Consider the following 27,923-nt stretch of genomic DNA (forward strand, 5'->3'; position numbering starts at 1 on the left):
CAGGGAAATGGTAGAATCTGTTTCAGGTGGGCCAGTTCTTTAGGGGGGAGGGAGATGTTGAGTGCCATTGATTTGTTGGGATTTATTATAAGGCCAGAAAGCAAGCCAAACGCCTCGAGAAGCCGGAGTAGGGAAGGAGAGGATGTCAAGGGAGATGTGAGAGAGTAAAACGTCATCCGCAAAGAGACATAACTTATGATGCATGCCACTCAACTCAAGTCCCCGGACATCTGGGTTAGCTCTTATTAGAAGGGCCAAAGGTTCTATGGCCAGGGCAAAGAGTAAAGGGGACAGAGGACAACCCTGTCTCGTGCCACGGGAGATTGGAAACTGGGCCGACCTGTGTCCCAGATACCCAATCCTGGCCGAGGGCTCTCGATAGAGCGGTAAGATCCAGGTTAAAAAGTGTGGGCCTAAGCCCCAGCGATGCACAAAATGTAGTATAGGTATGGCCATGAGACTGTGTCAAATGCTTTCCGGATGTCCAAGGACAAGAAGCAGGCAGGAATGTTGCGGGATTTGGCTATATTTGCCAGGAGAGATGCACGTCTGACGTTATCTCCGGCCTGTCGAGTCGGAATAAGTCGTTATGAATTAGAGACCCTATACACGAATTAAGGCGCGTGGAGAGGATTTTTGCTAACAGTTTGATGTCAATATTGAGGAGAGAGATTGGCCTATAATTGGACCACTGCGTGTCATCCGAGTTTTGCTTCAGGATCATCGTTTCGTGGTTGAAGGTATGACCAGTTAGTAAAGCATTAAAAGCGTTGGTAAGGATGAGTGTGAGGAGATGAGCAAATTTTTTGTAGTAAGTGGCTGAGAAACCATCTGGACCTGGGCGCTTGCAAGGTTTTAGGCTTTTAATAGCGTTTAAGGTTTCGGTTGGGGTGATGGGTTGCTCTAACATTGCTAGTTGGTGCTCTGCCAATTTCGGAAAGGAGATTGAGGCTAAGAGTATCAGCTTGTAAGGGGTCAAAGGGGGTGGGGGAAGAGTAAAGCCATGAGAGATGTTTATGAAAAGTTCGGAGGATGCGATCCGGATTACTTGTGAGGTTGCCAGAGGAGGTGCATATTCAAATAGGTTTAGTAATCTGGTCCAGCCTTCGGAGCGAGAGGGCCAAAAAGGTACTGGGTTTATTTGCCTTAGTATAAAATTTATGCCTAGATCTACGAAGTGAAAGTTCTGCTTGTTCCGTGAGGAAGAGGTCTAGAGATAATCGAGAGCATTCTAGGGCTTCATGGTTGGCAAGCGAGGGGGTTGCTTGGAAGGCTTGATGGGAATGATCATAGGTTTGTTTCAAAGAAAGACGCTGTTGTCTTTTTGTTTTATTTAAAAAGGACGCTTTGCTAATGCAAAATCCTCGTATCACCGGCTTATGTGCTTCCCATAGTAGGAGGGGAGAAATTTCAGGAGTTTGGTTAAAAGATAAGTAATCTTTGAGGGCGGTTTCAATTTCCGAGTGGTGTATTGGGTTTGTAAGTAAGTTGTCGTTGATGATTCAGGAGGACTCAGATGGGGATGGGGCTAAAGAGGCCATGGATGTGAGTACGGCGCAGTGGTTTGACCAGGGAATTAGAAGTATTTCAGAGGTCAAGAGCCGGGAAGAGGAGCTGGCAGTAATGAAAATGTGGTCTATCCTGGAGAAGGTCTTGTGGGGGTGGGAGCAGAAAGTGTATTGGCGCTTGGCCGGGTTAAGTTCCCTCCAGGTGTCTATCATGGAGTGACGTTATAGGATGGTTTGGAGGGTTTGTTTAGAGGTGGGGAGAGGGGAAGGTTGGGGGGATTTGTCAAGGAAGGGATATAGTGTACTATTAGAGTCTCCACAGACAAGTAAGGTACCTCGCTTATGGTGATCTATAACTGAAAGTAGGTGGGAAAGAAATGGAAGTGGACCTTGATTCGGGGCGTAATATGTAGCAATAGTGACGTCGAAGTCTAAGAGTTGCCCTACTAACAGGAGATAGCGACCCTCTGGGTCTTTAACTTCAGTATTTAGTGTAAAGGGTGTTGTGCGATGGAAGGCTATTAACACCACTCTGCATTTGGTGGCGGCGGAGGCCATGTAGACCTGTGGGTAACGGGGGCCAAAGAACTTTGGAGTGGAATTGGGGATGAAGTGTGTTTCCTGTAGACAGACTACATGAGCCTTAAGGGATGCAAAGGAGCGGAAGGCCTTGTTACGTTTCTGTGGTATGTTAAGACCCTGCACGTTCAGGGTAAGGATGTTTAACGAGCCCATGGGGAGAGTGTGTGGAATTTTGAGTAATATGGCAACACCAGCTGGGACAAAGCCTGAAGATTTCCATATGGGTCTGTTAGTTTACGTAAGGGGTAGCATGGAGTCATTTGGGGGGGAGGGAGGAGGGGTATAATACGGGGAGGGTAATAGAAGAAGGGTATAGGGGGCCATTCAAGGCCTAAGAGGTGGTCCCCGAGGACACCCTAATACAGGGTGGGCCAGGGAGCAATGATAGCCCAAGTGCTATTAAATAGTCAATAACACAGGAACTAATGTGGAGTGTGCAGGTACGTGGACCGTGGGGATGACAGTATTAAGATAAGTATGCGGTGGTGGGATCCCGGGAGAGGAGCAGATAGCCACCTGAAGAATCCAGAAGGGTTCCAGGCTCGGGCGGTAGGGGCCGCACAGATGGAATAGCATGAGTAGGGATGTGTGGCATCCCGTGCCACCAGAGCCTGGACTCCCAAATACAAACAGAGAGGTTGTCCAGGAGGAGTGAAGCAGAGTATAACTTGCGAAGGTCAACGGACTCCTCGAGACGTCAGACAGACAAAAGCCCAAACAGCCCCAAACTGGTGGGGCAACCGAGTTCAAACAGGGAGGGAAAGAGGACAGCTTGGGTATGAACCTCGATACTGGTCAAAAGGGTACACCGACTTGTGTACATGGTAGAAGGAGAATGATGGAGCGCAGTTCAGTCCATTGCGTCTTGAGGAGATGGGCCCGGTGATGAGAAGCGCCCTTGTTTGTGGTACCTGAGTTGGCTGTCGGTAGTGCGTAAAGGATAAGATTTCCATGGTGAGCAGGATGTAGACCTCCGTTTAGTACTCTCTGACGGCGTTGCTGGGGAGTGTAGCTGCAAATGCTGCAAAGTATCCAGTAGATCTTCAGGAGTCTTGCAGGCGAAGTCTCGGGTCTGGTATCGGAAACGCACTGCGAAAGGGAAGCTCCACCTATACGGTATACCATGTTGTTGAAGTGCCTGCAGGTGAGGTTTCATAGCCCTGCGTTTGGCAATGGTCGTGGGGCATAGGTCCTGGAATAGTTGGTAGGTGTGACCCTGAAACTGTAGAGAGTCCATATTGCGAGCTGCTTGGAGGAGTTGCTCTTTAGTGCGGAAGAAGTGGAGCTTGGCTATAATATCACGCGGTGGGCCCTCCGTGCGTCGTGGAGCTAGCGCCCCATGAATGCTATCCATTTCTAATCTTTCAATCGGGATAACGAGGGCTAGCTCTTGAAATAGAGCTGTCACGGTTGACTGAACGTCGACAATCATTTCCGGGAGGCCACGGATACGCAGGTTAGAGCACCTTGCTCGGTTTTCAAAGTCCTCCAGTTGCGTTAATAGTGTTGTATTTTTGTCGCGTAGGAGGTCAAGGTCTTCCATGTGTGTCCGAAGTGAGGCGTCAAGGCCATCCACTCTCTGTTCTAGATCAGCAGTGCGTTGTCCTAGCTTGCGGATTTCTCTAGATAGGGTGGTAGTGATGCGGTCAGAAGTTTGCTTCAGAGCCTTATGCAACATTCTTTCAAAGTGTGCTAACAGGTCAGGGGGTGTACGGTCAGATGTCGGAGCATGTGTGGGGGTGTCCAGTTCAATATCTTACTCACCCTCTGAAGTGCAGGGATGGCTGGGCTGCAATTCTTGTAGAGCAGCGTAGGTACTTGCAGCCTGCTTGCTTCCATGGGCTGGGGCTGCGGCCATCTTTGTAGAGGCTTTTGCCAGGGCCTCCTTAATGGTCTTGCTTGGTGGAGGAGCCTGGTGTCGGGGTGCCCCTTTGACCATGGTGCTGCTTGCTCAGGGGGGGGCTGTCACCGATATTTAAGCCCCCTTATCTCCCTGTGTCCCGGAGTGTATGCCTGTCGGTGGGCGGGCCTTAATGCGGCGCTCTATGGGGACGGAACCCCTGCTCGTATACAGTGCCCCGCAGCTATCAGCTGCGAACGGGGCGGTTCAGGTCGGGGGGGGGCCCGCCGTGAGGATTGGGTCCTCCTGTACTGCAGTGCGGGCCGGGATCCGTGGTTCTTCGGCTCTGTCACCCGACGGGGAGACGGAGCTCTATCGGGACATGTCCGTCCCGCCGGCCGCGCATGCGCACTTGCTGTGAAAATGTTTCATGCATGTGGTATCACCATACTCAGGAGGAGTAGCAGAAAGTATTTTGGGGTGTAATTCTTGTTTTGGCCATGCTGTGTTTTTAGAAATATCTTATAAAGTGACAACTTTGTGTAAAAAAAAAAGTTTTTACTTTCTTTCCACATTTTTCAAAAACTTGTGGGAAAAAAAATGACACGTTCAAAAGACTCATTATGCCTCACAGAATATATGTTGGGGTGTTTGCTTTCCAAAATGCGGACATTTTGTGGGTAATTCCATTGTCCTGGTGCTCCAGGGCCTTCAGAAATGATAGGTAGTCAGGAAATTAGATGTGTAATTTATGCCTTTAGAATGCCTGATGGTGCCACTTGGATCTTGGGCCTCTCTATGTGGCCAGGCTGTGAAAAAGTCTCACATATGTGGTATCGCCATACTCAGGAGGAGTAGCAGAATGTGTTTTGTGGTGTAATTGCAAGTATGCATATGCCGTGTGTGAGATATAACTTGTTAATATGACAATTTTGTGTAAACAAATAAATAAATAATAATTTATTAATTTTCTCAAGGATTGATGGAAAAAAACGACAACTTCAAAAAATTCACCATGCCTCTTACTAAATAGCTTGGACTGTCTACTTTCCAAAAAGGGGTATTTTTACTTTCCTGGCATGTTAGGGTCTCAACAAATGAGAGGCCGTCAGTACATCAGGTGCGATCAATTTTCAATGATTGGTACCATAATTGTAGAGACTATAACTTTCACACAGACTAAATAATATACCCTTACTTTAGTTATTTTTACCAAAGAAATGTAGCAGTAAAAAGTTTGGCCTAAATTTATGAAGAAAATTTACTTATTTGCAAAAATGTTTATTTGCTAAATGTTTTAATAGAAACAGAAAAATGTGTTTTTTTTTTATTTTCACCTTTTTTTTTGCTTATTTCACAAAAAATAAAAAACCCAGTGGTGATTAAGTACCACCAAAATAAAGCTCTATCTCTGTGAAAAAAATTATACAAGTTTTGTTGAGGTACAGTGTAGCATGACTGAGTAAGTGTCATTCAATCATTCAAAGTGTGAGAGCACTGAAAGCTTAAAATTGGCCTGGGTAAGAAGGGGGTAAAAGTGCCCTGTATTGAAGTGGTTAAACTCACCTGTATAAATTAACAGATCCTAATGCTCCTGTATTCACTATGCGCAACAGTTTACAGCCAATGGCACTGTAGTGAATCTCTCTGGACGTGAACAAAAGAGAAAAACTTGATCAAAGCCTGTTTTCAGAAAAAGAAATGAGGCCTTTAACTCCTAACTAAATACCTCAGACTGCCTACTTTCCAAAAAGTGGTCATTTTGGGGGTATTTGTACTGTCCTGGTGTTTTTGGGCCGTAAATGAGATCAGCCGTCAGTAGATCAGGATGTATCAATTTTTAGATATGTACCATAGTTTGTGGGCTCTATAACTTTCCTGCCAACTAAATAATAAACACTGATTTGGGTTATTTTTACCAAAGACATGTAGCAAAATACAGTTTGGACTAAATTTGTGTAGAAAGAGTTTTTATTTGCAAAATATTATAGCAGAAATGAAGAAAAACACATTTTTTCAAAATTTTAGGTAAAAAAATAAAAAAAACCCAGTGGTGATTAAATAACACCAAACTAAATCTCTATTTGAGTGAAAACAATTATAAGAAAGTCATTTGGGTACAGTGTGGCATGACCACACAATTGTCATTTATAGTACAACAGTGCTGAAAGTTAAAAATTGGCCTGTGCAGGAAAGGGGTAAATGTGCCCGATAGGCAAGTGGTTAAAGAAAAGAATACAGTCCCTACAGTCAAATGTGGTGGAGGTTCACTGATGTTTTGGGGTTGCTTTGCTGCTTCAGACACCGGATGTCTTGACCATGTGCATGGCATTATGAAATCTGAAAACTACCAAAGAATTCTTGGGTGCAATGTAGGGCCCAGTGTCAGAAAATTGTGTCTCTGTCAGAGGTCATGGGCCTTATAGCAGGACAATGATCCAAACAACACTTCAAAAAGCACCCAGAAATAGTTTAAGACATTGCTGGCCAGTTCAATACTCTCAAGAGCTTTGTGTCCAGATCTCAATCCCATAGAGCACCTGTGCAGAGATCTCAAAAAAGTAGTTGGGAAAAGGATCCTGTCCAATCAGAGACATGCAGCAGTTGGCAAAAGAAAAGTGGTCCAAAATTCCAGTAGAGAGGTGTGAGAAACTCATTGAAGGTCACAGGAAGGAATTGATTTTAGTTAGTTTTTTCCAAGGGCTGTGCTACCAAATATTAAATTGAGGGTGCCAATAATTTTGTCCCTCCAATTGTTGGGGTTTTGCATGGAATGTGTCAGATTTGGCTTTTTGTTTCTTTGCTTTTTTGTGTCATACTAATACAAACAAAAGAAATAAACAAGAGAATGCCTGAACATTTGTAATTTCAACAATTTTCTGGGTGAAGCGGTGCATTATCTGACAGAAATGCAGGGGTGCCAGTTATTTTGGCCATGACTGTATATCACTACAACTGGTAGATTTTTCACAATGACATTGGGGCTACACATTTTATGCCTCACCAAACAATTCAAACTCATGTCTAGATTACTTTCTAGTACACAAATCGATGATATCGCTTGTTCAGAAGACTGCCTTTGATACTATGGTTGTGTCAGATCATGCCCCTGTTCACGTTTCAATTATTTTGGGTGAGCATTCACAGCCTAAAGATTCTCAGCGTTTGAAAGAGAGCCTTATCCAAAACCTCCAATATGCTCAGTAGGTCCAGCAGGCCTTGTGTGAATATTTTACACTGAATGCTTCCTCAGATGTGTCACCCTTGGTTTTGTGGGAAGCCCACAAATGCTTGATCCAGGGCACTTTGATTAAGCTGGGTGCATAGGTTAAGCGGGAGAGATGGCATCAGTGTCCTCCCTTTTAGACCAGGTCTGCACCTTGGAGATGTTACATAAACAATGCCTAGTGGCCCAGACTGCGGTGGATCTTTGGATATTGACAGTAAGCTGCAGACACTGCTGACGGAAAAGGCAAAGCCCAAATTTATACTAGGAAATTTTACTATGAGTTTGGAGCAAAGTGGACTGACCTGTGGCAAGGTCTTTTATGTAGAGATTGTCCTTGGTGTTATATTTCTTGTATACTTTCATGTTAAAGGCAAGGGGGACTCTCATAAGGTGGCTACATATGCTGATGATTTGATGTCTTTTGTTATTTACCTGGAAATCACTATCCTTAATATACTTCAGGAACTTCGGCAGTGTGCTGCTCTCTCTAATTATAAAATTAATATGGGAAAACTGAAGCTATGATTGTGAATGTTCCCCGGTTTAGGTTGAGCCTTATCTAAGCAAATTTCCCATTCACTTGCAAACCCTCTAAAATGAAACTGTTACTAAACCCATAACAGTAACATCAGTCTGTATATGCAGTAAAGCATGCTTGTTATACTCACTGTGGAATCTAAGGGGTTAATCCTCTGCATTGTGTAAAAAGGCTGTTTGATCCTGACTTCTCTGCCCCTCCTCTTGTTCAAATGTCCACGCTGGTAAGATAGACTGAACTCGTAGCTCTTCTGCAAATGCTCAGTTTAGTGTGTGTTGCTAGAAAGGTTTTTCTTTTCTTGGGAGAATGCATGTGATCAGCACAGGGCCAATCAGCACTGTCCAGACAGAGGTCAGGGGTTTTGCATTTTCCTACAGCAGAAAGAAAACTCCTCCTACATGCTTTAACCAGTGCTCAGCTGAAAGTCGCAAGACTGCTCTAACTGCTGATGAGAAAAGGTATCTAGTAGTTTATATTTACTAAAATAGTTGCACTTCCATGTTCTGTGTACTGTGGGAGATCAGATATAGTGAATGCAGGGTCTTGGGTTTAGTAACACTAAGTATCTGGGGGTTTAGATTACCCCATTCCTTTTGGATGTTTTTCAGGAGAAATTCTTGCCCCTTTTAACTACTATCCATTCAGATCCCAAGAGATGGCACATGCACGTTGTATACATGCATTGGAAGGAACAATATACTTAAGATGGACATTCTCCCTAGGATGCTGTTCCTTCTACAAGCTCTCCCAATTCACATCCCAAATCCTTCCTATGATCAGTTAAATCAGAGTTCCTTAACTTTTTCATAGTCTCATGGCACCAGGAGGATCTCTCACCACCTCTTAGCTTTACCTAAAACTCATCGAGGTCTAGGGTTCCCGGATCCCTTTAAGTACCATTAGGGTGTTCATTTCTGCAGGATCTTGGACTGGATTAAACACTCCCTAATATAATGCTGGGTGGGGCTGGAATGGGACACAGTCCCTTTCCCCTTTTCCTTGGCAATGTTCCTCACTCTCCCCAACAGTCAGATTGCATTGCTCTAAATTTTTTTTTTATTTCCAACCAGTTTCAACTCAGAAGAATTTGTAAAGGGTATTAGGTGGAAGTCCATCAATGACATACATTGTATAATCCCCCCACACCCTCTGCCATTTTGGCAAGCCCTTCAAATTCACCATTTCTTCTCCTCCATTAAACCATTTACTGCGGCTTTTCTCTTCATTCAAAAATCATTGTATTGATGTTTCTTCTCTATATCATGGCTTGTCAGTAACATATAAGTTGATATTGAGCCTGGAAGATGGTTTTGTCCCTTCTTTCTTGAGCAAGTGGGAGTTTGACCATGGTCTTGATCTAACAGAAGAACAGAGGGATCACATTTCTTTTTCTTTTGCACATAAGTCTTTAGCAGTCTCCAGGCCTGGTATAAACTCATGACCAGGTGGTACAGAGTACCTTCCTGCTTACATGAAATGTTACTGGCCACTTCCCTTTTGTGCTGTTGGTGTCAACGGGAACACAAGACCCTCCTTCACATTTTTTGGGAGTTTCCGCTGGTGCACCTTTTGTGGGAGAGGGTCAAGAGTCATATTTGGGGGTCAACCCGAGTCACCTTGGTGACTGACCCAACGCACATCTGCTACACCTTAATCCTATGCCAAAGAAGTTTTATAAGAAATCTCTTCTGGTGCATTTGATTAATGCAGTCAAAGTATGCATACCTCTCTTGTGGAAGTGTGTTGACCCCCCCATCAATGGGACAATGGTTTGCTGCAATTGAGGACATTCAAATCAGGGTACCACTGACAGTGGCTATTAAGCATTAGGAGGCAAGGCACCAAAAAAAATGGTTTTACTGTAACAAGTTTATGTTCTCCAAGGACTATAGGTCATATATTTCTCTATGATTATCTTGGTTGGAACACAGCTGGGAGTGTAGGTGGTGTGGACAGAGGAAGGCTCAAATTCCTGCCCTAGTTTAGGGTTGCCACCTGTCTGGGATTCACTCACAGTCTGGGTTTGAATCATGTGTCCAGGATTCAGTCTGCCAAAAACCCAGACACATACTGTGCTGCTGTACACAGTGGGAGGAAAACAGCATTATGCAGAGCTGTTCCACCTTCCAGCTCCACCCCCCCAACTCTGGCTCCCACTTCCTGGCTTGCAGTGGTTCCTGCCTGGTATGGCAATCTAATGGAGTCTTTAAGGGGCAGGGGGTGCTGATATAAAGGGGGTCTCTGATCTAATGGGGGTCTCTAAGGTGGGGGGGTCACTAAGGGGGATACTAATATAAAGGGACTCTAATCTAATGGGGGTTCTCTAATTCAAGGTGGGAGGTGTGCTGATTTAGAGGGCTCTGATCTAATGGGGAGTATGGATACAAGAGCAATCTGATCTAATGGGGGGTTGCTAAGGGGAGGGGAAAATTTGATGTGCAACACTAAAGTGTTTGGTTTTAACTCTTTTTGCTTTCCTTCTCTTCATCTTTCTCTACCCCCTCTTTTTCTGGTTTGTTCATTATTTCTTGCTAACATGGCCTGCCCAATTTTTGTCAGCCATTTGGACAAGATGGTTTAAATATTTGCACTATGACTGAAAAATGTGGTTGTTCTTCTCAGCTGAATCTTAAGAGATATGTACCCAATTGATGAAGCCTTGCCTTAGGTATAATTTAGTATTTCCTGCTACAGTACATGTGTTATTTGATCAATACTTCAATTGTGCAAATGTATCCAATTGTTCTGCTTTGTGAAAGAACCTAGAAAAAGGTTTAAAAATAGGCAACACATTAAAGATTATTTATTAAAAAGTTCAAAGAAAATAATTTAAAAACGCACTTGATATAAACCATCTTGTGCTGGTCCTGCAAGACTAAAGTAAATTACGACTGTCCAAATTGTGGGAAAATGGGCGGACAGACAGGCTGGTTGGGTGGGGAGAAAAGAGGTGCTCCACTCCATTTCTCACAACTATCATTCAGCTGCTGGGGAACTGAAGCAGGTCTCCTCCAGAATTAGAGCCTTCCAGGCTCTATGCATTCCTCTTCATTATCATTCCAGGCACATAAAGAATCTTCTCCACCATGCCACTTAGGGAGCTGCAGACTTAGAGGGACTGCAGAAACACCTTGGCTGCTAGGGTAACCAGCGGGCATGTATGACTCCATCTCAGTGATTATGAGTGGGCAGGAGAGGGATGGATTTGAACAAGGAACACAGCAGTCTAAGAGGGGGTGCATTGTCAAAGAAAGGAGTGATGTGGATGAGCCAGTTACAGGGAAAGGAGAGCAGGCACTTGGGTAGACTGAGTAGTCAGATCTGTTGTGTTGTATTGGTCCAGGACAAAAGGAAAACAGACATTTAAGACAGTAGTGGTTTAGAAGGTGTAACTGATCAGGGGCTTGCGTAGTACTTTTGCTAGTGTAACTGATTAATAGTAATAGGTGAAAGAGGTGGGGAGAGGATAAGGATGGAGAGGAAGAAATCACTATCATGATCCTCAATAGAAAAACTAAAGTTTGCTAAGAAAACAAAAAATTCTAACTGATCTTTTATATAATTAAAGGATTGCACAGCCTGACTTAATTTATCCTCTTTTCAAGATATCATTTCACTAAAGGTTCAAATACTTAAGTTTTTTTATTTAAGATAGTGAAATCTTCTAATACAGCTTGTGACTTACAGTAGTTGCCGTCTGGTGACATTTAAAACCATTCATGCAATAATTTAATACGTTTATAAAGGCTTAACAAAGTTATTTTGAGAACTGTAAAAAGGATTCCAATCTTGATTCGTCAGAAAAATATAATAGGCACATCCTCTGTATGCACTCATATTCCTAAGTGCTAGTATCTAATTGAAGCATCCATTAGCAATCAATTAGAATTATTTCTTCATAAGTTAGACCAGCACTAGCTGGTTACGTATTGGTTGGCATAGGTTACTTTTCTTAAGAATTAGCCCTTTAAAATAAGAGCGTATTGTACGAGGGTTCTTCAGAAAGTTTTGGCACTTTTGTAAACTCTATTATATATAGTATATATATATATATATATATATATATATATATACACATACATACATACACACACACACACACACACATATATACACAGTACACATACACTGGCCACTTTATTAAGTACACCTTGCTGGTGCCAAGAAAATATCTTCCACACCATTACACCACCACCACCACCAGCCTGAACCGTTGATACAAGACAGGATGGATTCATGCTTTCATGTTGTTTACACCAAATTCTGACCCTTCCTTTTGAATGTTGCAGCAACCAATTTTCCCATTCTCCTCTGACCTCTGTCATCAACAAGGCATTTTCATTCACACAACTGCCATTCATTGCATATTTTCTCTTTTTTGGACCATTCTTTGTAAACCCTAGAGATGGTTGTGCATGAAAATCCCAGTAGATCAGCAGATTTTGAAATGCTCAGACCAGCCGTCTGGTGCCAACAATTGTGCCACATTCAAAGTCGCTTAAATCCCCTTACTTTCCCATTCTGATGTTTGGCTTGACCTTCAGCACGTTGTCTTCACCGCGTCTAGATGCCTAAATGCATTGAGTTGCTGCCATGTGATTGGCTGATTAGCAATTTGTGTTACCAAGAAATTGAACAGTTGCACCTAATAAAGCGGCCGGTAACTGTGAATGTGTATAGATATATATATATATATATATATATATATATAGAGATATATATACAGTCAGGTCCATAAATATTGGGACATGGACACAATTCTAACATTTTTGGCTCTATACACCACCACAATGGATTTGAAATGAAACGAACAAAATGTACTTTAACTGCAGACTGTCAGCTTTAATTTGAGGGTATTTACATCCAAATCAGGTGAACGGTGTAGGAATTACAACAGTTTGCATATGTGCCTCCCACTTGTTAAGGGACCAAAAGTAATGGGACAATTGGCTTCTCAGCTGTTCCATGGCCAGGTATGTGTTATTCTCTCACTATCCCAGTTACAGTGAGCAGATAAAAGGTCCAGAGTTCATTTCAAGTGTGCTATTTGCATTTGGAATCTTTTGCTGTTAACTCTCAAGATGAGATCCAAAGAGCTGTCACTATCAGTGAAGCAAGCCATCATTAGGCTGAAAAAAACAAAACAAACCCATCAGAGAGATAGCAAAAACATTAGGCGTGGCCAAAACAACTGGTTTGAACATTCTTAAAAAGAAAGAACGCACCAGTGAGCTCAGCAACACCAAAAGACCCGGAAGACCACAGAAAACAACTGTGGTGGATGACCGAAGAATTCTTTCCCTGGTGAAGAAAACACCCTTCACAACAGTTGGCCAGATCAAGAACACTCTCCAGGAGGTAGGTGTATGTGTGTCAAAGTCAACAATCAAGAGAAGACTTCACCAGAGTGAATACAGAGGGTTTACTACAAGATGGAAACCATTGGTGAGCCTCAAAAACAGGAAGGCCAGATTAGAGTTTGCCAAACGACATCTAAAAAAGCCTTAACACTTCTGGAACAACATCCTATGGACAGATGAGACCGAGATCAACTTGTACCAGAGTGATGGGAAGAGAAGAGTATGGAGAAGGAAAGGAACTGCTCATGATCCTAAGCATACCACCTCATCAGTGAAGCATGGTGGTGGTAGTGTCATGGCGTGGGCATGTATGGCTGCCAATGGAACTGCTTCTCTTGTATTTATTGATGATGTGACTGCTGACAAAAGCAGCAGGATGAATTCTGAAGTGTTTCGGGGAATATTATCTGCTCATATTCAGCCAAATGCTTCAGAACTCATTGGACGCCGCTTCACAGTGCAGATGGACAATGACCCAAAGCAGACTGCAAAAGCAACCAAAGAGTTTTTTAGGGAAAGAAGTGGAATGTTATGCAATGGCCAAGTCAATCACTTGACCTGAATCCGATTGAGCATGCATTTCACTTGCTGAAGACAAAACTGAAGGGAAAATGCCCCAAGAACAGGCAGGAACTTAAGACAGTTGCAGCAGAGGCCTGGCAGAGCATCACCAGGGATGAAACCCAGCGTCTGGTCATGTCTATGTGTTCCAGACTTCAGGCTGTAATTGACTGCAAAGGATTTGCAACCAAGTATTAAAAAGTGAAAGTTTGATTTATGATTATTATTCTGTCCCATTACTTTTGGTCCCTTAACAAGTGGGAGGCACATATGCAAACTGTTGTAATTCCTACACCGTTCACCTGATTTGGATGTAAATACCCTCAAATTAAAGCTGACAGTCTGCAGTTAAAGCACATCTTGTTTGTTTCATTTCTAATCCATTGTGGTGGTGTATAGAGCCAAAAATGTTAGAATTGTGTCCATGTCCCAATATTTATGGACCTGACTGTATATATATATATATATATTGATATATATCTATACACACATACATACATATACACACACATACATACACACAGAAACTTTTTGAAGACCCCCCCGTATAAGGCCAAATACTGTATAATAAATCCAACACAAATTAACTAATATTATTATGACTTAGGGTGGCTAAAAAGTGTATGTCCATTGGGTGAACCAAACTTTTATTTTGGAAAGATGATCTTCACTGCCCAAGGAATTAAAAAGAGAAAAAAAAGCCAAACTGTTTTTTTTTTAGCAATGTAAAGGTATAAAAACAAACATGACATTTAACCTAAGCAAAACAGATACCAGTTAAATTAGATTGTTAAATATGGATTTGAAAACAACCAAAATAGAAAAAAGAAAATATTTGACTTTATGAAAGCATTTATGAAAAAATATCAAATTCAAGGCACTTCACATACAAAAACAGCAGCACATACCATGCCTCTTTGTTTCTCTGTAGTTCTTCTCTAGCTTTTCCTCTTTTTCTATGCAAGTCCGTCTGCCTTTGTCTGGCTTCTTCCTGCGATGCCTTGCAGTGGTCGAAAGATTACAGAAGCAGCAGCCACCCCAGTTCCATGCTCTGCAGCTGACATGAAGGTAGGGAGTGGGCAATGTTCACAGGGTGCTGCTGACCTCCCATAACTAGTTAGCCCCCCACCCCAGATAACACAGTTACCAGATACACAACAAAAACACCAATCACAACAACCCCTCCCAACATATACATATGGTGAGATGGCAAACACCTAGGATTCTGACACGCATAACAGGTGACATTACAAACATTACAATGATATCAAATGTTGCATCCTTGCCTCCAGTATTCCTAAACATGGTTAATTAATATTTCTATTCACTCCGATCTTTCTACTAGGAAATCCTAAACTGATGCTACGCATATGATAAAGTGAAGAAATCTGTCTATGCCTGTCATGACTCTTATGTTCAGAAATTAATTTCAAATCTGATTCTTAATTACACACGTTGCCATTTGTGTTGGAAACATTTTTATTACGGGAAATATCTATGACAAATGCTGGAGACTTCCACTTATGTCAATGTGTTTTTCTCCACTCCTACACCATTAGATTATCATTTGTGATGCTTGGGTTAGTTCTATTAGTTGTAATTGTTTCACTTTCAGAGTTAACCATTTACCCAACAGGTATACAGTATATTTTTCCTGTTTAGCCACTCTGTTTATACATGGGACACAATGGTACAAATTATAGGTTTTTTTCTTTGTAGCTACATCAATTGATAGCTGCTCAAAGACTATAGAAGTCTTCCACTGTCAACCACCAATCAATAGTTCCTTGATTATGTCATTTATGTTGTCACTACAACCACAATACTATTTACAACCACAGCTGTTTATCAAGCTGTTAGGCACCATAAGACTGTATTCTTTGGGTTAGCGTGTTGTTATTGGTTAAAATATGCAATTAACACTGAAAGGCCTCCACTAATGCTTCTAGAGTAGCAATTACAGTTTCACTTGGCAAATGCACAAATCAAATTTCCATGGCTTAGATAATATGTGTGATTAGCAAAGGTTTGAAAAGTCTGGTTCCATTCATTCTCCAACTTTTAGCTCAACTTTTATTTGGTAAAACATTACAGTTATGAAACCCAGTTTTAATAAAATAATACTAATGAAATGTAATTTAAAATGATTATTGAAACATGTGCTTGGATGTTAAGTCCTAGGAAGTATGCTATATTAATGGCTGGGTTGGGAAAACAACTAAAGTACTTGTGAACATTTTTGATCAGGTTCAAAGCAGTAGATGAATGGAAAGCTCACACACTGCTCTAAAACCCAGATACTTCATTCTGAAAATTGTGAAACCAATTTGTGGCACATTTCACCCTAACAGACATGAAACACTTCATATTTTAATCTGCATATGCTGTACCAGTTTTCTATTCATCTGCTGCATCAGAATTGGTAAAAGCCCCTTTGCCTGTAAACTGCTCAGAGGATTTTCTGACAGCTGCGACCAATGGTGTCTAGAGTAAGTGATTTCAATATATAATTTTGATCAGGTTGTATGGTGTAATACAGAAAATCTGTTTGTCTGCGATTTGTATAGATGCATGTAGTCATAAGGTCACCAACCATTTTAAGGTATACAACGAAAGGTCTGTGTTTTCTAAGACACAAATCTCTTTGTATATAGTCAGGTTACCAAATAGATTTGCTACTTTGAAGGAAATAAAAAAATATGCAAACTGCAATCAGATGCATTTGGGATTTTTAAGACTGCAGCGGGAAAGTGCACTGCAATCTCTTGCAATCCCCACTGAGTCTATTAAATTATCACCATGACACATCTGTCTGCATTTAAAAAATGGTTCACCAAAAGCAAGCACAGAGAAACAGAAACATGAATGAACCACAGTCCAATGACCTCTGTGTATACAGAGATGAAAGTCTAAGCTCCTTGCTGTTCTGGACACATAAAAAAATTGCAACCATTTATCTGTAAGAATTTCCTAATGCCTAGCAAACTGTTTTGGTTCTCAGTAGGAATATTTTATAAATATGAATCAGTTCTGCTATCTTGAATAATAATAGTCTTTTTTATGTACAATACAATTCATATAAGAAGCCTACGGAAATTGTCTTGAACCAACTGACCAGATTTAAGAACAGCCTGGGATCAGGCCGAGTTGTGCCTGATGGCTGTCTGCTTTAAAACTCATCAAGTTTACTAGGAAGTCTGTCAACTCACATTTTTTTCCCCACCAATTTTATACTGTCAGTAGAACTGTGGCCCAGGTCATTGATATTTAGATAATTATATACATTTGAAACAGTAAATAGGATTTAAAACAAAGCAGCAAAACACAATCAGTGCAAACCAAAAATACCAATGAATATCAACAAAAATGGAGGTAAACCAAACACTAAAGTCAGTTTTCACAATGCCCTTAAAGCTGATATATAAAATGAAAAAGTGCAGTGCAAACCAATAGAAAAATAAATAAGTCAGTAGAGAAACACTATACTGCCAAAAGTATTGGGATGCCTGCCTTTACATGCACATGAACTTTAATGGCATCCCAGTCTTAGTCTGTAGGGTTCAATATTGAGTTGGCCCACCCTTTGGAGCTATAGCAGCTTCAGCTCTCATGGGAAGGCTGTCCACAAGGTTTAGGAGTGTGTCTATGGGAATGTTTGACCATTCTTTCAGAAGCACATTTGTGTGGTCAGACACTGATATCAGATGAAAAGGCCTGGCTCGCAGTCTCTGCTCTAATTCACCCCAAAGGTATTCTATCAGGTTGAGGTCAGGACTCTGTGCAGGCCAGACAAGTTCCTCCACCCCAAGCTCACTCATCCATGTATGGACCTTGCTTTGTGCACTGGTGCACAGTCATTTTAGAACAGGAAGGGGCCATCCCCAAACTGTTCCCACAAAGCTGGGAGCATGAAATTGTCCTAAATATCTTGGTATACTGATGCCTTAAGAGTTCCCTTCACTGGAACTAAGCAGCCAAGCCCAACCCCTGAAAAACAACCCCACACTATAATCCCCCCCTCCACCAAACTTTACGCTCAGCACAATGCAGTCAGGAAAGTACCGTTCTCCTGGCAACTGCCAAACCCAGACATGTCCATTGGATTGCCAGACAGAGAAGCATGATTCGTTACTCCAGAGAACACAACTCCACTGCTCTTGAGTCCAGTGGCAGCGTGCTTTACACCACTGTATCCAACGTTTTGTATTGCACTTGGTGATGTAAGGCTTCGATGCAGCTGCTTGGCCATGGAAACTTATTCCATGAAGCTCTCTACACACTGTTGTTGTGCTAAGCTGAAGGACACATGAAGTTTGGAGGTCTTTAGCTATTGACTCTGCAGACAGTTGGCGACTTCAACATGCACTGACCACGCTTTGTCATTTTATGTGGCCTACCACTTCGTGGCTGAGTTGCTGTTGTTCCCATTTGCTTCCACTTTGTTATAAGACCAATAACAGTTGACCGTGGAATATTTAGTAGCAAGGAAATTTTCCGGATGGACCTACTGCATAGGTGGCAGCCTATTATGGTACCACACTTGAATTCACTGAGCTTCAGAGAGTGACCCATTCTTTCAAAAATGTTTGTGGAAGCAGTCCAAATGCCTAGGTGTTTGATTTTATACACCTGTGGCCATGGAGGTGGTTGGAGCACCTGAATCCGATGATTTGGAGGGTTGTCCCTATATTTCGGCAATATATTGTATATTCAATGCAAAGATGTCTTCAGCAAAGATAACTAGTGAAGAGTGACATGCATGGCGTCAGTGTGACAGATGTGTTGGATCCCACCACCAAGGAGAAAACCAGCTGCTCACCTTAACAGCACGACCCCTGAAGCAATGGGAAAGTCAAGACAAGCGTTCCCCTAAGGGGTAAATGCTGGATGAGACCACTGGGACCGCTGCTCCGGGTGTTGGACGCGGTAGCAAAGTATGGCATGTATGTCAAATGAGAAAGGCAACAGAATAGTGCTCTCTGTTTTAAAAGTTTAATTGAACAAAGAAAATAAAATCACACGCACATGATTCAGCACTGTCTCCGGTGCATATAAAAGCACTTGTGTACAATAAACACTGATCTTAGATAGTTGAGGCTGACATCAACATGGCTGCACCTCCCTTACATGTTACATCCTGGGTGGGACTTCATAAGCGGGAATGGAACCTCAATATCAACCTGCATTAAAATAGTCCCACCTCTACCATGGAGACCTGGGACGCTGTTGATCACTCGCAAAGGAAAACTGGGATAGAAAAAGCAGACTTCCTGGTATCGGTAACCACACATATCATTACAAAACTGTTGATATGTAATAATCAAACTAAAAATAAAGAAATGGGGAAAAGGGAAAAAGAGTCATGTCCTATATCAAATCTTTATTTTCCCAAGTGAAAGGGTGGGGATGGGCGCTCGGTTTTCCCCCAGTGTAGCCATCCTTTTTATTGCTGGGGAGGATTATGTGGTTTTTCAAGGTTGTCCTAGTCAACTTGTGTTCTATAAAAGATATATAGACAATCTATTCATAATTTGGGATGGTGAAACTGATAGCCTGGAGTTATTAATGCAAAAACTTAATGGCAATAGTAAATCATACGGTGCTCCTTGATTTAGAAATTTACAAGGAGAATGGCCATTTTTGAACACGAATTGTATTACAAATCAACGGAAAGTAATGGCTATATATCTCTGAATAGCTGCCATCACAAAACGTGGTTATGTAACGTTCCCAGGGGGCAGTTTATCCATCTTAGGTGTAATTGTTCTTTGGAGGAGGATTTTATTTCCCAATCTCAGTTACTAGCTGGTAGGTTCTTACAGAAGGGTTACAATAAAGTAGCCGTTGACTCAGAAATCCGAAGAGTTAGACCTATGATAGGAATTCTCATGTGTCCAACTCCCAAATTAAAATCCCCAATAATAATGAGTATAAAATGATCTTGGATTATAATGTGAAATAAGATAATTGAAAAGCTAATTGGGCAAAAATTGGAGTATTTTACAAAAAGACAGGGTTCTCAGTCCTGTTTTATCTTCCCATCCTAAATTTATTTCTATGAAAGTAATTAACCTCAGAGATGTTTTAGCACCAGGGGTGGCAAATCTCCATACACATACATAGAACAAACGTTTTCCTTTCTTGTCTGGTTTTTATGTCTGTGGTAAATGCACAGCCAGAGCCCCCATCGGGGGGGGGGGGACAGCCGATACAAATGTAGGGGACCTGAGCATCCAGGTGCTTGGACACCTACAAGGCCAAGAGAAGGCAGGAGCGGGTGCAGGCAAGCTGCGTGGTGCACTACAGAGGAGAAGTTGGCAGCTGCTGCAGCTCTGTGTCACTGAGCTCACACATCAAGCTCATTACTGCCACCTCTGGCTACTTCTTGCTGCTTGTGCTATGTTATGTGCTATGATTGGCTGCAGCTCCTCTGTCTCAGCGATGTGTCAGCCTTCTGTAACAAGAGCTGGGACTAGGAATACCTCATTTACAACTAGGGGCTGTGTGTGCAAGCAAAGAGAGGGGGCTGTTTGCGTAAGGGGGGGGGGGGGCTGGAGCTGTGTGTGTTTACAGATGTGTGTATGTAGTGTGTGTGTGTTTGGGGGGGTGCTGATTGTATACAGATGTGTGTATGTAGTGTGTGTGTGTGTTTGGGGGGGGTGCTGATTGTATACAGGTGTGTGTTGGAGGGGCCGAGTGTGTACAGGTGTGAAGGGGGCTGAGGGTGTACAGATGTGGGGGGCCTGAGTGCATACAGGTGTAGGGGTGATATGTGTATACAGATGTGGGAGAGCCATGGGTATACAGGAGTGGGCGGGCTTTAGAGAATGTTGGTGGTCAGGCCGGGGAAGCCCAAGCCTAAAGCTGTGTAAGGGGCCCTGTGCACAGCTTGCAAACATTCCCAAGTTAACAAAAAAAAACATAAGCAATTTTTATCTTCTGTGACAAATACTGAATATACAATAAAAGAGCTTATTACTTGTAGCACCCAGGGTGCTGTGTATATGTTGGAGTGTAAATGTGGCCTCCGATATGTCAGAAGGACATCCAGACCCCTCTAGGAGAGCATGTGAATAATGTTAAAAAGAGGGTTAAAACCCATAGTGTTTCTAAACATTTCAAAATTCACCGTAATAAAGACCCTGGTAGTTTGAAATTCTGGAGTACTGAGAAAGTTGGCAAGTATTGGAGGGGAGATTTACATTGGACAGCTCAGCCATAGAGAATCAGATTGTATATACAAAACCAATGTTCTTGCTCCCACAGGTTTAAATGTCGAATATGATTTAAATGGTTTTATCTCTAATAGATAATTTTTGTTTTATTTTGTAATTTAATATTATAGTCTATATACTGTGATAGATAGCCACGGGTTTTATGCATGTATTTTTTACAGGACAAATTTTTGTCCAGTTACCATTTTAACAAATTTATTTAATGCGTTTTCATATTTTGTTTTTGTTGTTTTAAATTTAAATTATAGCTTGCAGAGTGTTTTTTCTAATTGCCATTTGATATATTATATGACTCATTTCAGTCATTCCCACATTGTTTATATTAATTTACATATTTTTAGTTTGAATTTTGTAAGGATTTGTGTGGTTACCGATACCAGGAACTCTGCTTTTTCTATCCCAATGTTCCATCGCAAGTGATCAGCAGCACTCTAGGTCTCCTAGGTAGAGGCAGCGCTATTTCAATGTGGGTTGATGTTGAGGTTCCATTCCCACTGACGTTCAGGACGTAAAGTGTATGGGAGGTGCAGCCATGTTGATAATGTCACCCTCAGCTATCTAAGATCAGTGTTTATTCTACACAAGTGCTATTATACGCACTGGAGACAGTGCTGAATCATGTGCGTGTGATTTTATTTTCTTTGTTCAATAAACTTTTAAAAAGGAGAGCACTATTCTGTTACCTTTTTGATTTGACATACATACCATACTTTTCAACCGCTTCCAGCACCAGGAGCAGCGGTCTCATCCAGGATTTACCCCTTAGGGGAAAGCGTGTCATGACTTTCCTGTTGGTTCAGGGGTCATGCTGTTAAGGTGAGCAGCTGGTTTTCTCCTTAATGGTGGGATCCAACACATCTGTCACACTGACGCTAAGCATGTCACTCTTCACTGGTTATCTTTGCTGAAGACATCTTTGGATTAAATATATCTCTAGAAGATTTAAAACAAGCCCTAACTGAACACTGTAGTTTCAGGCACTGTGGAGAAGTCAAAGTTTGCAACAGTACCAGAGATGTTCTGTGCCCAGCTCTCTCCGCTCTTCCTATGTTCCTGCTCTGTGTTTAAAATTAAAGACTAAAAGGCTACAAAGCTGACACGTCCATGCTGGGGGGAGAGAGCAAAATTAACCAAGCAGTTGAAAGTAAAAACATGTGCCTATAGTCTTTCAATTTTGTGTTTCCTAAACCATTGTGCTAATATCATGTAACTACCACTATTTACTTTATTCTATAATGTGTCTATTTTCAGAAAATATATCACGTTTGGGGGTTTTAATGAATCTTCAGGCCTAAATGTGTGCAAAAACTCAAAAATGATTGGCAGCAAAAGGGTTAATACTACTTAAAAAGAAAGAAAAAACATTTACATTCCAGACATACCAGGAATGTGATCACATTTGCATGTCCAGTGTGGAGCTGTGTAGAATTATGCAGCATATCGTCAGTTTGACTCACATCTCTGCACAGGAACACTGGCAAAACGGATTGCACTGCTCTGCAAGCCTCCCATGAGACAGGAAGTGGGAGGGAATGCAGAGCATACTCAGGCTTCTGGAGTAGGAGCCTTGGCCTCTTCAAAAGAGACCAGACTCACTAGGCCAAGGCCCCCTGTTACATCTTGTTTCTTAGTCACTGGCTTTAACGTCATAGATGTGGAGACCCAATTAATTAAGGATAGGGGTATTTCTGACTTGATTATTTCCACCTTACTCAGAGCAAGAAAATCCAGCTTCCTCAAGATTTACCAGGTGGATGTTCAGGCCTCGGCTATTGCAAGTGAATTACCGGACTGAATTTAACTTTAGCCTCTGTTTGATCTGCAACTGCTATGGTGCTGTACATATGATCAATTATGACTCCGGTCACAAGGACCCTTTCTTGCTCTATCTTGTGTAGATAGAGGATTTTCATTGGAGGGAAGGCATATCCCCATTTGAACTGAGTCCAAGGAATCACTGGGAGCATCTACATAGAGAGCTAGAGGATCCCCAGTTTTGGTCATTAATTTGTTCAACCTGGAGGACCAGGATGCCTACATCTGGTTTTCCCCACCTTTGACAGAGATTCCTAAAAATCTGAGTGCAAAGACCACTCCCCTGGGGATTAGGCATTGACAGTTTAGGAAGCCCCCCTGCGATCTGTCAATTTCAGGGATGGTCAAGAGAACTGGAATGGGAATTTCTGTTTAGGAGAATGTCAGATTTGTTTTTTTCTAGGTCAGCTTGACTTCTAGTGTCCCCTTGACTTTTTCAGTAGGTCACTGATACGGCATTGTCTGACTGCCCCCTGGCTGGTAAGTCCTGTGATAATCTGGTGGCTCTCAGCTCCAGAATATTGTTGAAACATTTCAACTTCTGAAGGGTCCACGTCCCTTGCACAGTCAAGGAATTGTAAACTTTGCTCAGCCTGTAAGTTTGGCATCCACTGTCACCATCTTCCAGGGTATGTGAAGGAAAGTGTTTCCCAATCCTAGGGAAGGATTGGAGATCCATTATGCCAGGGAAAGTACTGGGCAATCTATGGGCCTCTATCCTCTGAAGACGCAGTTTACACATTATCCTCTGAAGACGCCGTTTACAAGATGCCTCTATCCTCTGAAAATGCTGTTTACAGTGAAACGCGTTAGAACACGTGGCATTATCACGCTCTCTGGCAGGAATCCAGCAGTGCTTATCCTTTGTTATATGCCTGTGATTGTCTTCTTATTGTAAGTATATTACCATACTAAAAGCCCTTAGTTTTAACATACTGCATGATGGTGGTACCATCTTGTTTTTAACTTCTTTGTGCTGAGCACACTTATACAGGATCATAACTAGATGGAGTGGCGTATCTAAATATTAACCTTGCTGTCCCACAGCAAGGTGCTTTATAATTTCTGTGGGATCAGAGTCTCTGGTAAGGAGTTTACCTTACATGTGGGTGGTATGATTGCCTGGCACCCTCTATTCCTGGTATACTGAATGCTCTCTGTCTCACACTTTGAAGTGTGTCTTCCTTTTCCTTTGGGATTGTTCATCTTGATTTTGGACTGTTCACCAGAATATTTATCCAACTGTATGGACATTTTGAACAAATAATTTGCTTTATTCGGCTTTATTATATTTGTTTGCAATATTAAATAACATTTTTATGCTTGTTTATTTATTATAGTCCGTATGTACATTTGTCCATCTGCATGAATATACACACTTCTTTATGTTTACTTCTATTTTGAGAGGGAGTACTAGGTTTGTATTATATACACTTTAATGTACGCTTTCGTTTGAGATCATTATGGTCCATATACACATTTGTCCATCTGTACATATATCCACTCTTCTATGTGTATCTTTATTTTGAAAACATAGTATGGCATTACACACACTTTAATGTATGAATGATTTTTAAGCACACAACACAGTTTTATTTGTGTTTATATTTGGTTTTCAATTTTTATATTTTTTAGGTCATTGCATGTATTGAGTTTACACTATTATTATTTCCTTATAGCATAATATTATGTGTAGCTCCCTCTGGCTTAGCCAGAGAGAGTTTGTTATTTAATTTTTTTAGGCAAAGACTGAGTAGTAGCCTGGGATGAATCAGCCTGGGAGCGAGGTAGAGGTCACCTCAGGACAGGCTGGGAGGCTCTAACAGGTCAGGGCTTCTGGAGCCCTTCCACCCCCCCAGAAACTTACAGAACTTTCTGGAAGAGGAGTGTGGAGGAGAGGAGGAGGCCCAGATCTGCATGTTTGAGGGACCCTGGCTAATCCCCTGACAGAGCGCTGGGCATAGTGTCCAGGGTAAAAGTGGCAGAGCCTGTGCAGAGTCAGGTTAGTGTTGGGTGGAAGATGTAGAGAGAGGATGGAGTGTGGAGCCTGGGAGGGGGCCCAGGGTAGAGACCTGCTTACAGGCAGGCACTAGAGAAGAGGATCTCCACTGTACCAACATCTCCAAGGAAGGTCAATCCTGAAGAGCAGGGAAGGAACCAGCCCAGCAAAAGGTCTGAAGGCAGCCACCAAACCATTGAGCTATCAGGAGATGACAATGTGAGTACTCTTACACCCAGATAAGTGGAGAGGGCAGTCAGGTGCAGAACCCAACTAGCTTCTCGTCTCTATCTAATATTTCACCCAGGTATTATGGATGGTGTGAGGGCTGGAAAGCAGAAAGTTGAGTATTCAGCCAAAGGTGTGAAGAAACATTGGACATTAGCAGACAAGTTTGTAGCTGAGGATTCTTTCAGTGGTAGGTCTTTTTAAGTTACCTGTGACATGGCTTGCTTGGAAAATGAAAAGGTGTCACCAGCATTCTGTTGCAAACATATACACACAAATACGCCAACATTTCTGGGACACACAGGTTCCCTTCTTCAGTGCGACACAATACCTTGAGCGGGAGAGACAATGTGCAGCCCTGAAACATTGCCTTGAGTGTTATATGTTTGCAACAGAGTGCTGATGATGTCTAAATTGTTTTATTATGATTTCTCCATACTCTACAGTCATTTTTGGCACTCATCTATAACCAAAGCCAAACACTGAAAAGATGTTCGGCCCTCATTCTATGATTTATATAATGTCCCTGTGTTCGCAGGAAAGCCAGAATTGGAGCAACCAGTTTTGTGAACACTTGTGGTACAGAGGTGTGCGAAATGGTAGTGCTACAAAGTGGAAGTGTTGGTCTCCCACAGCAAATGTAGAAACTGTTAATGTGAGAGGAAGAGGGGAATGCATAAATAGGCATCTTGTATATCAGCAATTCCCCTTATCTGAGAGAAGCAATAACAGATCCTATTAATTCTATCCAGAATATGGGTACATAAAGAAATCTTTTTTAGAGATAAAGACTATGATGTATCCCTTTGAAATGACAGATTGAACCCAGAGATTCCAGACATCTTGAATCCAGACTCATACAAATCACCAACAGATGTCCCCCACTCTGAGGAGTGGAGACATACCTTAAATTTGAGGAAGCTTCTGAGCAGGCTTGGTGGACTTGGGAGTTCATGACTTGTGAAGAAAGGAGGTGTTAAACCTTGCTTTGGAAGTTGACACCTGGGGAGAGCGAAAGTAGGAGGCTTTTTCCTTATGGGGTGGGTGTTTCTTTTAAACAGTGACTTACTTGATGGATTCATCAAAGTATTCTCTATATAGGCATTCACTATCAAAAGGTATGTGTAAGAGACATACAAGCAGGTTTAGCAGACCATGTTTTTTAACCACAAACTCCAGTGTATCTGCACAAAGATAAGGGACCTGCTAGAGCCTTGGCTATTGACATTCTCCAGAGTGTCAGCACAAAACAAGAAATGCAGAGAGCAAAAGCTGCAATTGTAATAAGAGGAGAGGGTCTTCAAAGACAGGTTCTTGGTCTCTGTTCCATTTGACTTGTCCAGGTAGCAGTAGTCTGAACAAACAGACGTAGCAGCAACAGCCGACTGCAGGACTGGACTTGCAAGGGCTTCCAGATGCCTAACAAGAGAAATATTTATAGAAGGCACATACTAAGTAGGAACTGTAAGGAATTGATTGAGAATGAACATGGCAAGGTTCACTAATGAGCAGTCCATTTCTTTTTAAATTTCTTTGCTAAATAATATATACCAGCAAAAAGGTTAAATATCCTTTCAGGTTAGAACCAGTTCTCATAAAAAGCACAATCAATCTGTGCATGTATTAGAAAAGTCTTGAGGTTTTTAGAGCCCTTAGGGGCTTCTTTAGGTTGTGAGTCAGGTGCTGCTAAGCAAAAACTAGTGCACACAACATCAATTATTGTGTCCATAGTAGAGAGCATTAAGTGCAAAGCCATATGACCAGTGTAGTTACCATATTCTACAAATTCATGAAAATGCCTGTTACTAATGGCCAGCAAGCTAGTATCTTTTATAAAGATGTACACTGTAATTACCTAGGGCAACATTCAAATACAGTGGGATGTAGACACCATTCTCCATCATCCTAATGGTACACAGATGGGGCAGAGACTGGAAGGCATCTATGTGTGCTCACAGGCACCTCTAGGACAGGGGAACAGTTGTTTAACAGGATTACTTTAAGCATATGGTTTCTCCAGTACATATACAGTAAAATATATTTAAATTGGAATAATAGGGTTTAAATTTGTACAATTACAAATATATAACAACAAGTTACTATGACACATATAGTTATTTTTATGCAAAAAGAGGAATTGCAGAAGTTAAATAAAATGAAACTGAACTGAATGAAATTTTTAACTTTTAATGTATTGGAAAGAAACTTTTGTCACCCTATAATATTTCATGAGAATAAAACTAACTAGTCAACATTAGAAAAACCATTTTAAAAACTATTCAGTCCTAACATTATTTGTTGCATGTACCTATAAAGCAATACATTTTAATAAAACAGCAAAGGTATTCATGAAGATAGACAGCTAGGCACGAAATGCTTGAGCCTAAAAAAAAAGCAGACTCCTTTAACACAGACAGGGAAAACTGACTGTGAATTCATCTAATTCTAATATATTTACAATCAAAGCTGGAGCATACCATGTATTGGGATAAGTCAGACTGAAGTTGGAAAGTGATGCGAAGCCAGAAGACAGGTTGCAACCAGAATATCAAGCATAGGAAAAGCAGACCAGGATACAGGTAACAAAATTCAAGCCAAGTCATCGCTAACCACCATAATAAATACAGGGAATATGATGCAGACCAACTTGTTACCAGTACCAAGATACATAAAAACTTTTTCACAAAATAAAGGTTAGAAAATGGTCTGGGCAATACACCCAAAGTGAGGGCCAAAATCAGAAAAAGGAAAAAAGGAAGTAACCATGGGGAACTTTGTTGTCAGGTAAGAGAGCAAATCACCAGTAATGTGTAAAAGGCATGCTCAGAGAGGTAAGTGCAGGAGCCCAAAAGAGGTGTTTTAATATTGGTACCCTGAGTACCTTGGTATATGGGTATGGGCTCAAAGTAAATTTTAGTATTAAAGATGTCCATAAATACATATGAGAAACAAATTATCTGTATGGAAATGTATATTGCTCTTTCAGTCTTGAGCAATTGTTTCAATCTAGAATTCTGTGTTTTATGAC

General features: G+C 41.7%; 1 protein-coding gene across 2 annotated transcripts in view; it reads right to left on the minus strand.

Moving 5' to 3' along the window:
• Nucleotides 1–27,923, minus strand: part of NALCN (sodium leak channel, non-selective) — a 694,063-nt gene that overhangs the window by 629,680 nt on the left and 36,460 nt on the right. The window contains exon 2 of one of the 2 annotated variants that reach the window (XM_089679950.1): nt 14,527–14,675. The exons of the other annotated variant lie outside the window; for it this stretch is intronic. Within the exon in view, the coding sequence (XP_089536076.1) occupies nt 14,527–14,529 (3 nt within the window). The 5' untranslated portion in view covers nt 14,530–14,675. The remainder of the gene's footprint in view (nt 1–14,526; nt 14,676–27,923) is intronic. 2 annotated transcript variants of the gene reach the window in all.

This window comes from Staurois parvus, unplaced genomic scaffold (assembly GCF_062004578.1).
Source record: "Staurois parvus isolate SC_StPar_1 unplaced genomic scaffold, SC_StPar_1.0 ptg000233l, whole genome shotgun sequence".
In the NCBI taxonomy this organism is placed as follows: Eukaryota; Metazoa; Chordata; class Amphibia; order Anura; family Ranidae; genus Staurois; species Staurois parvus.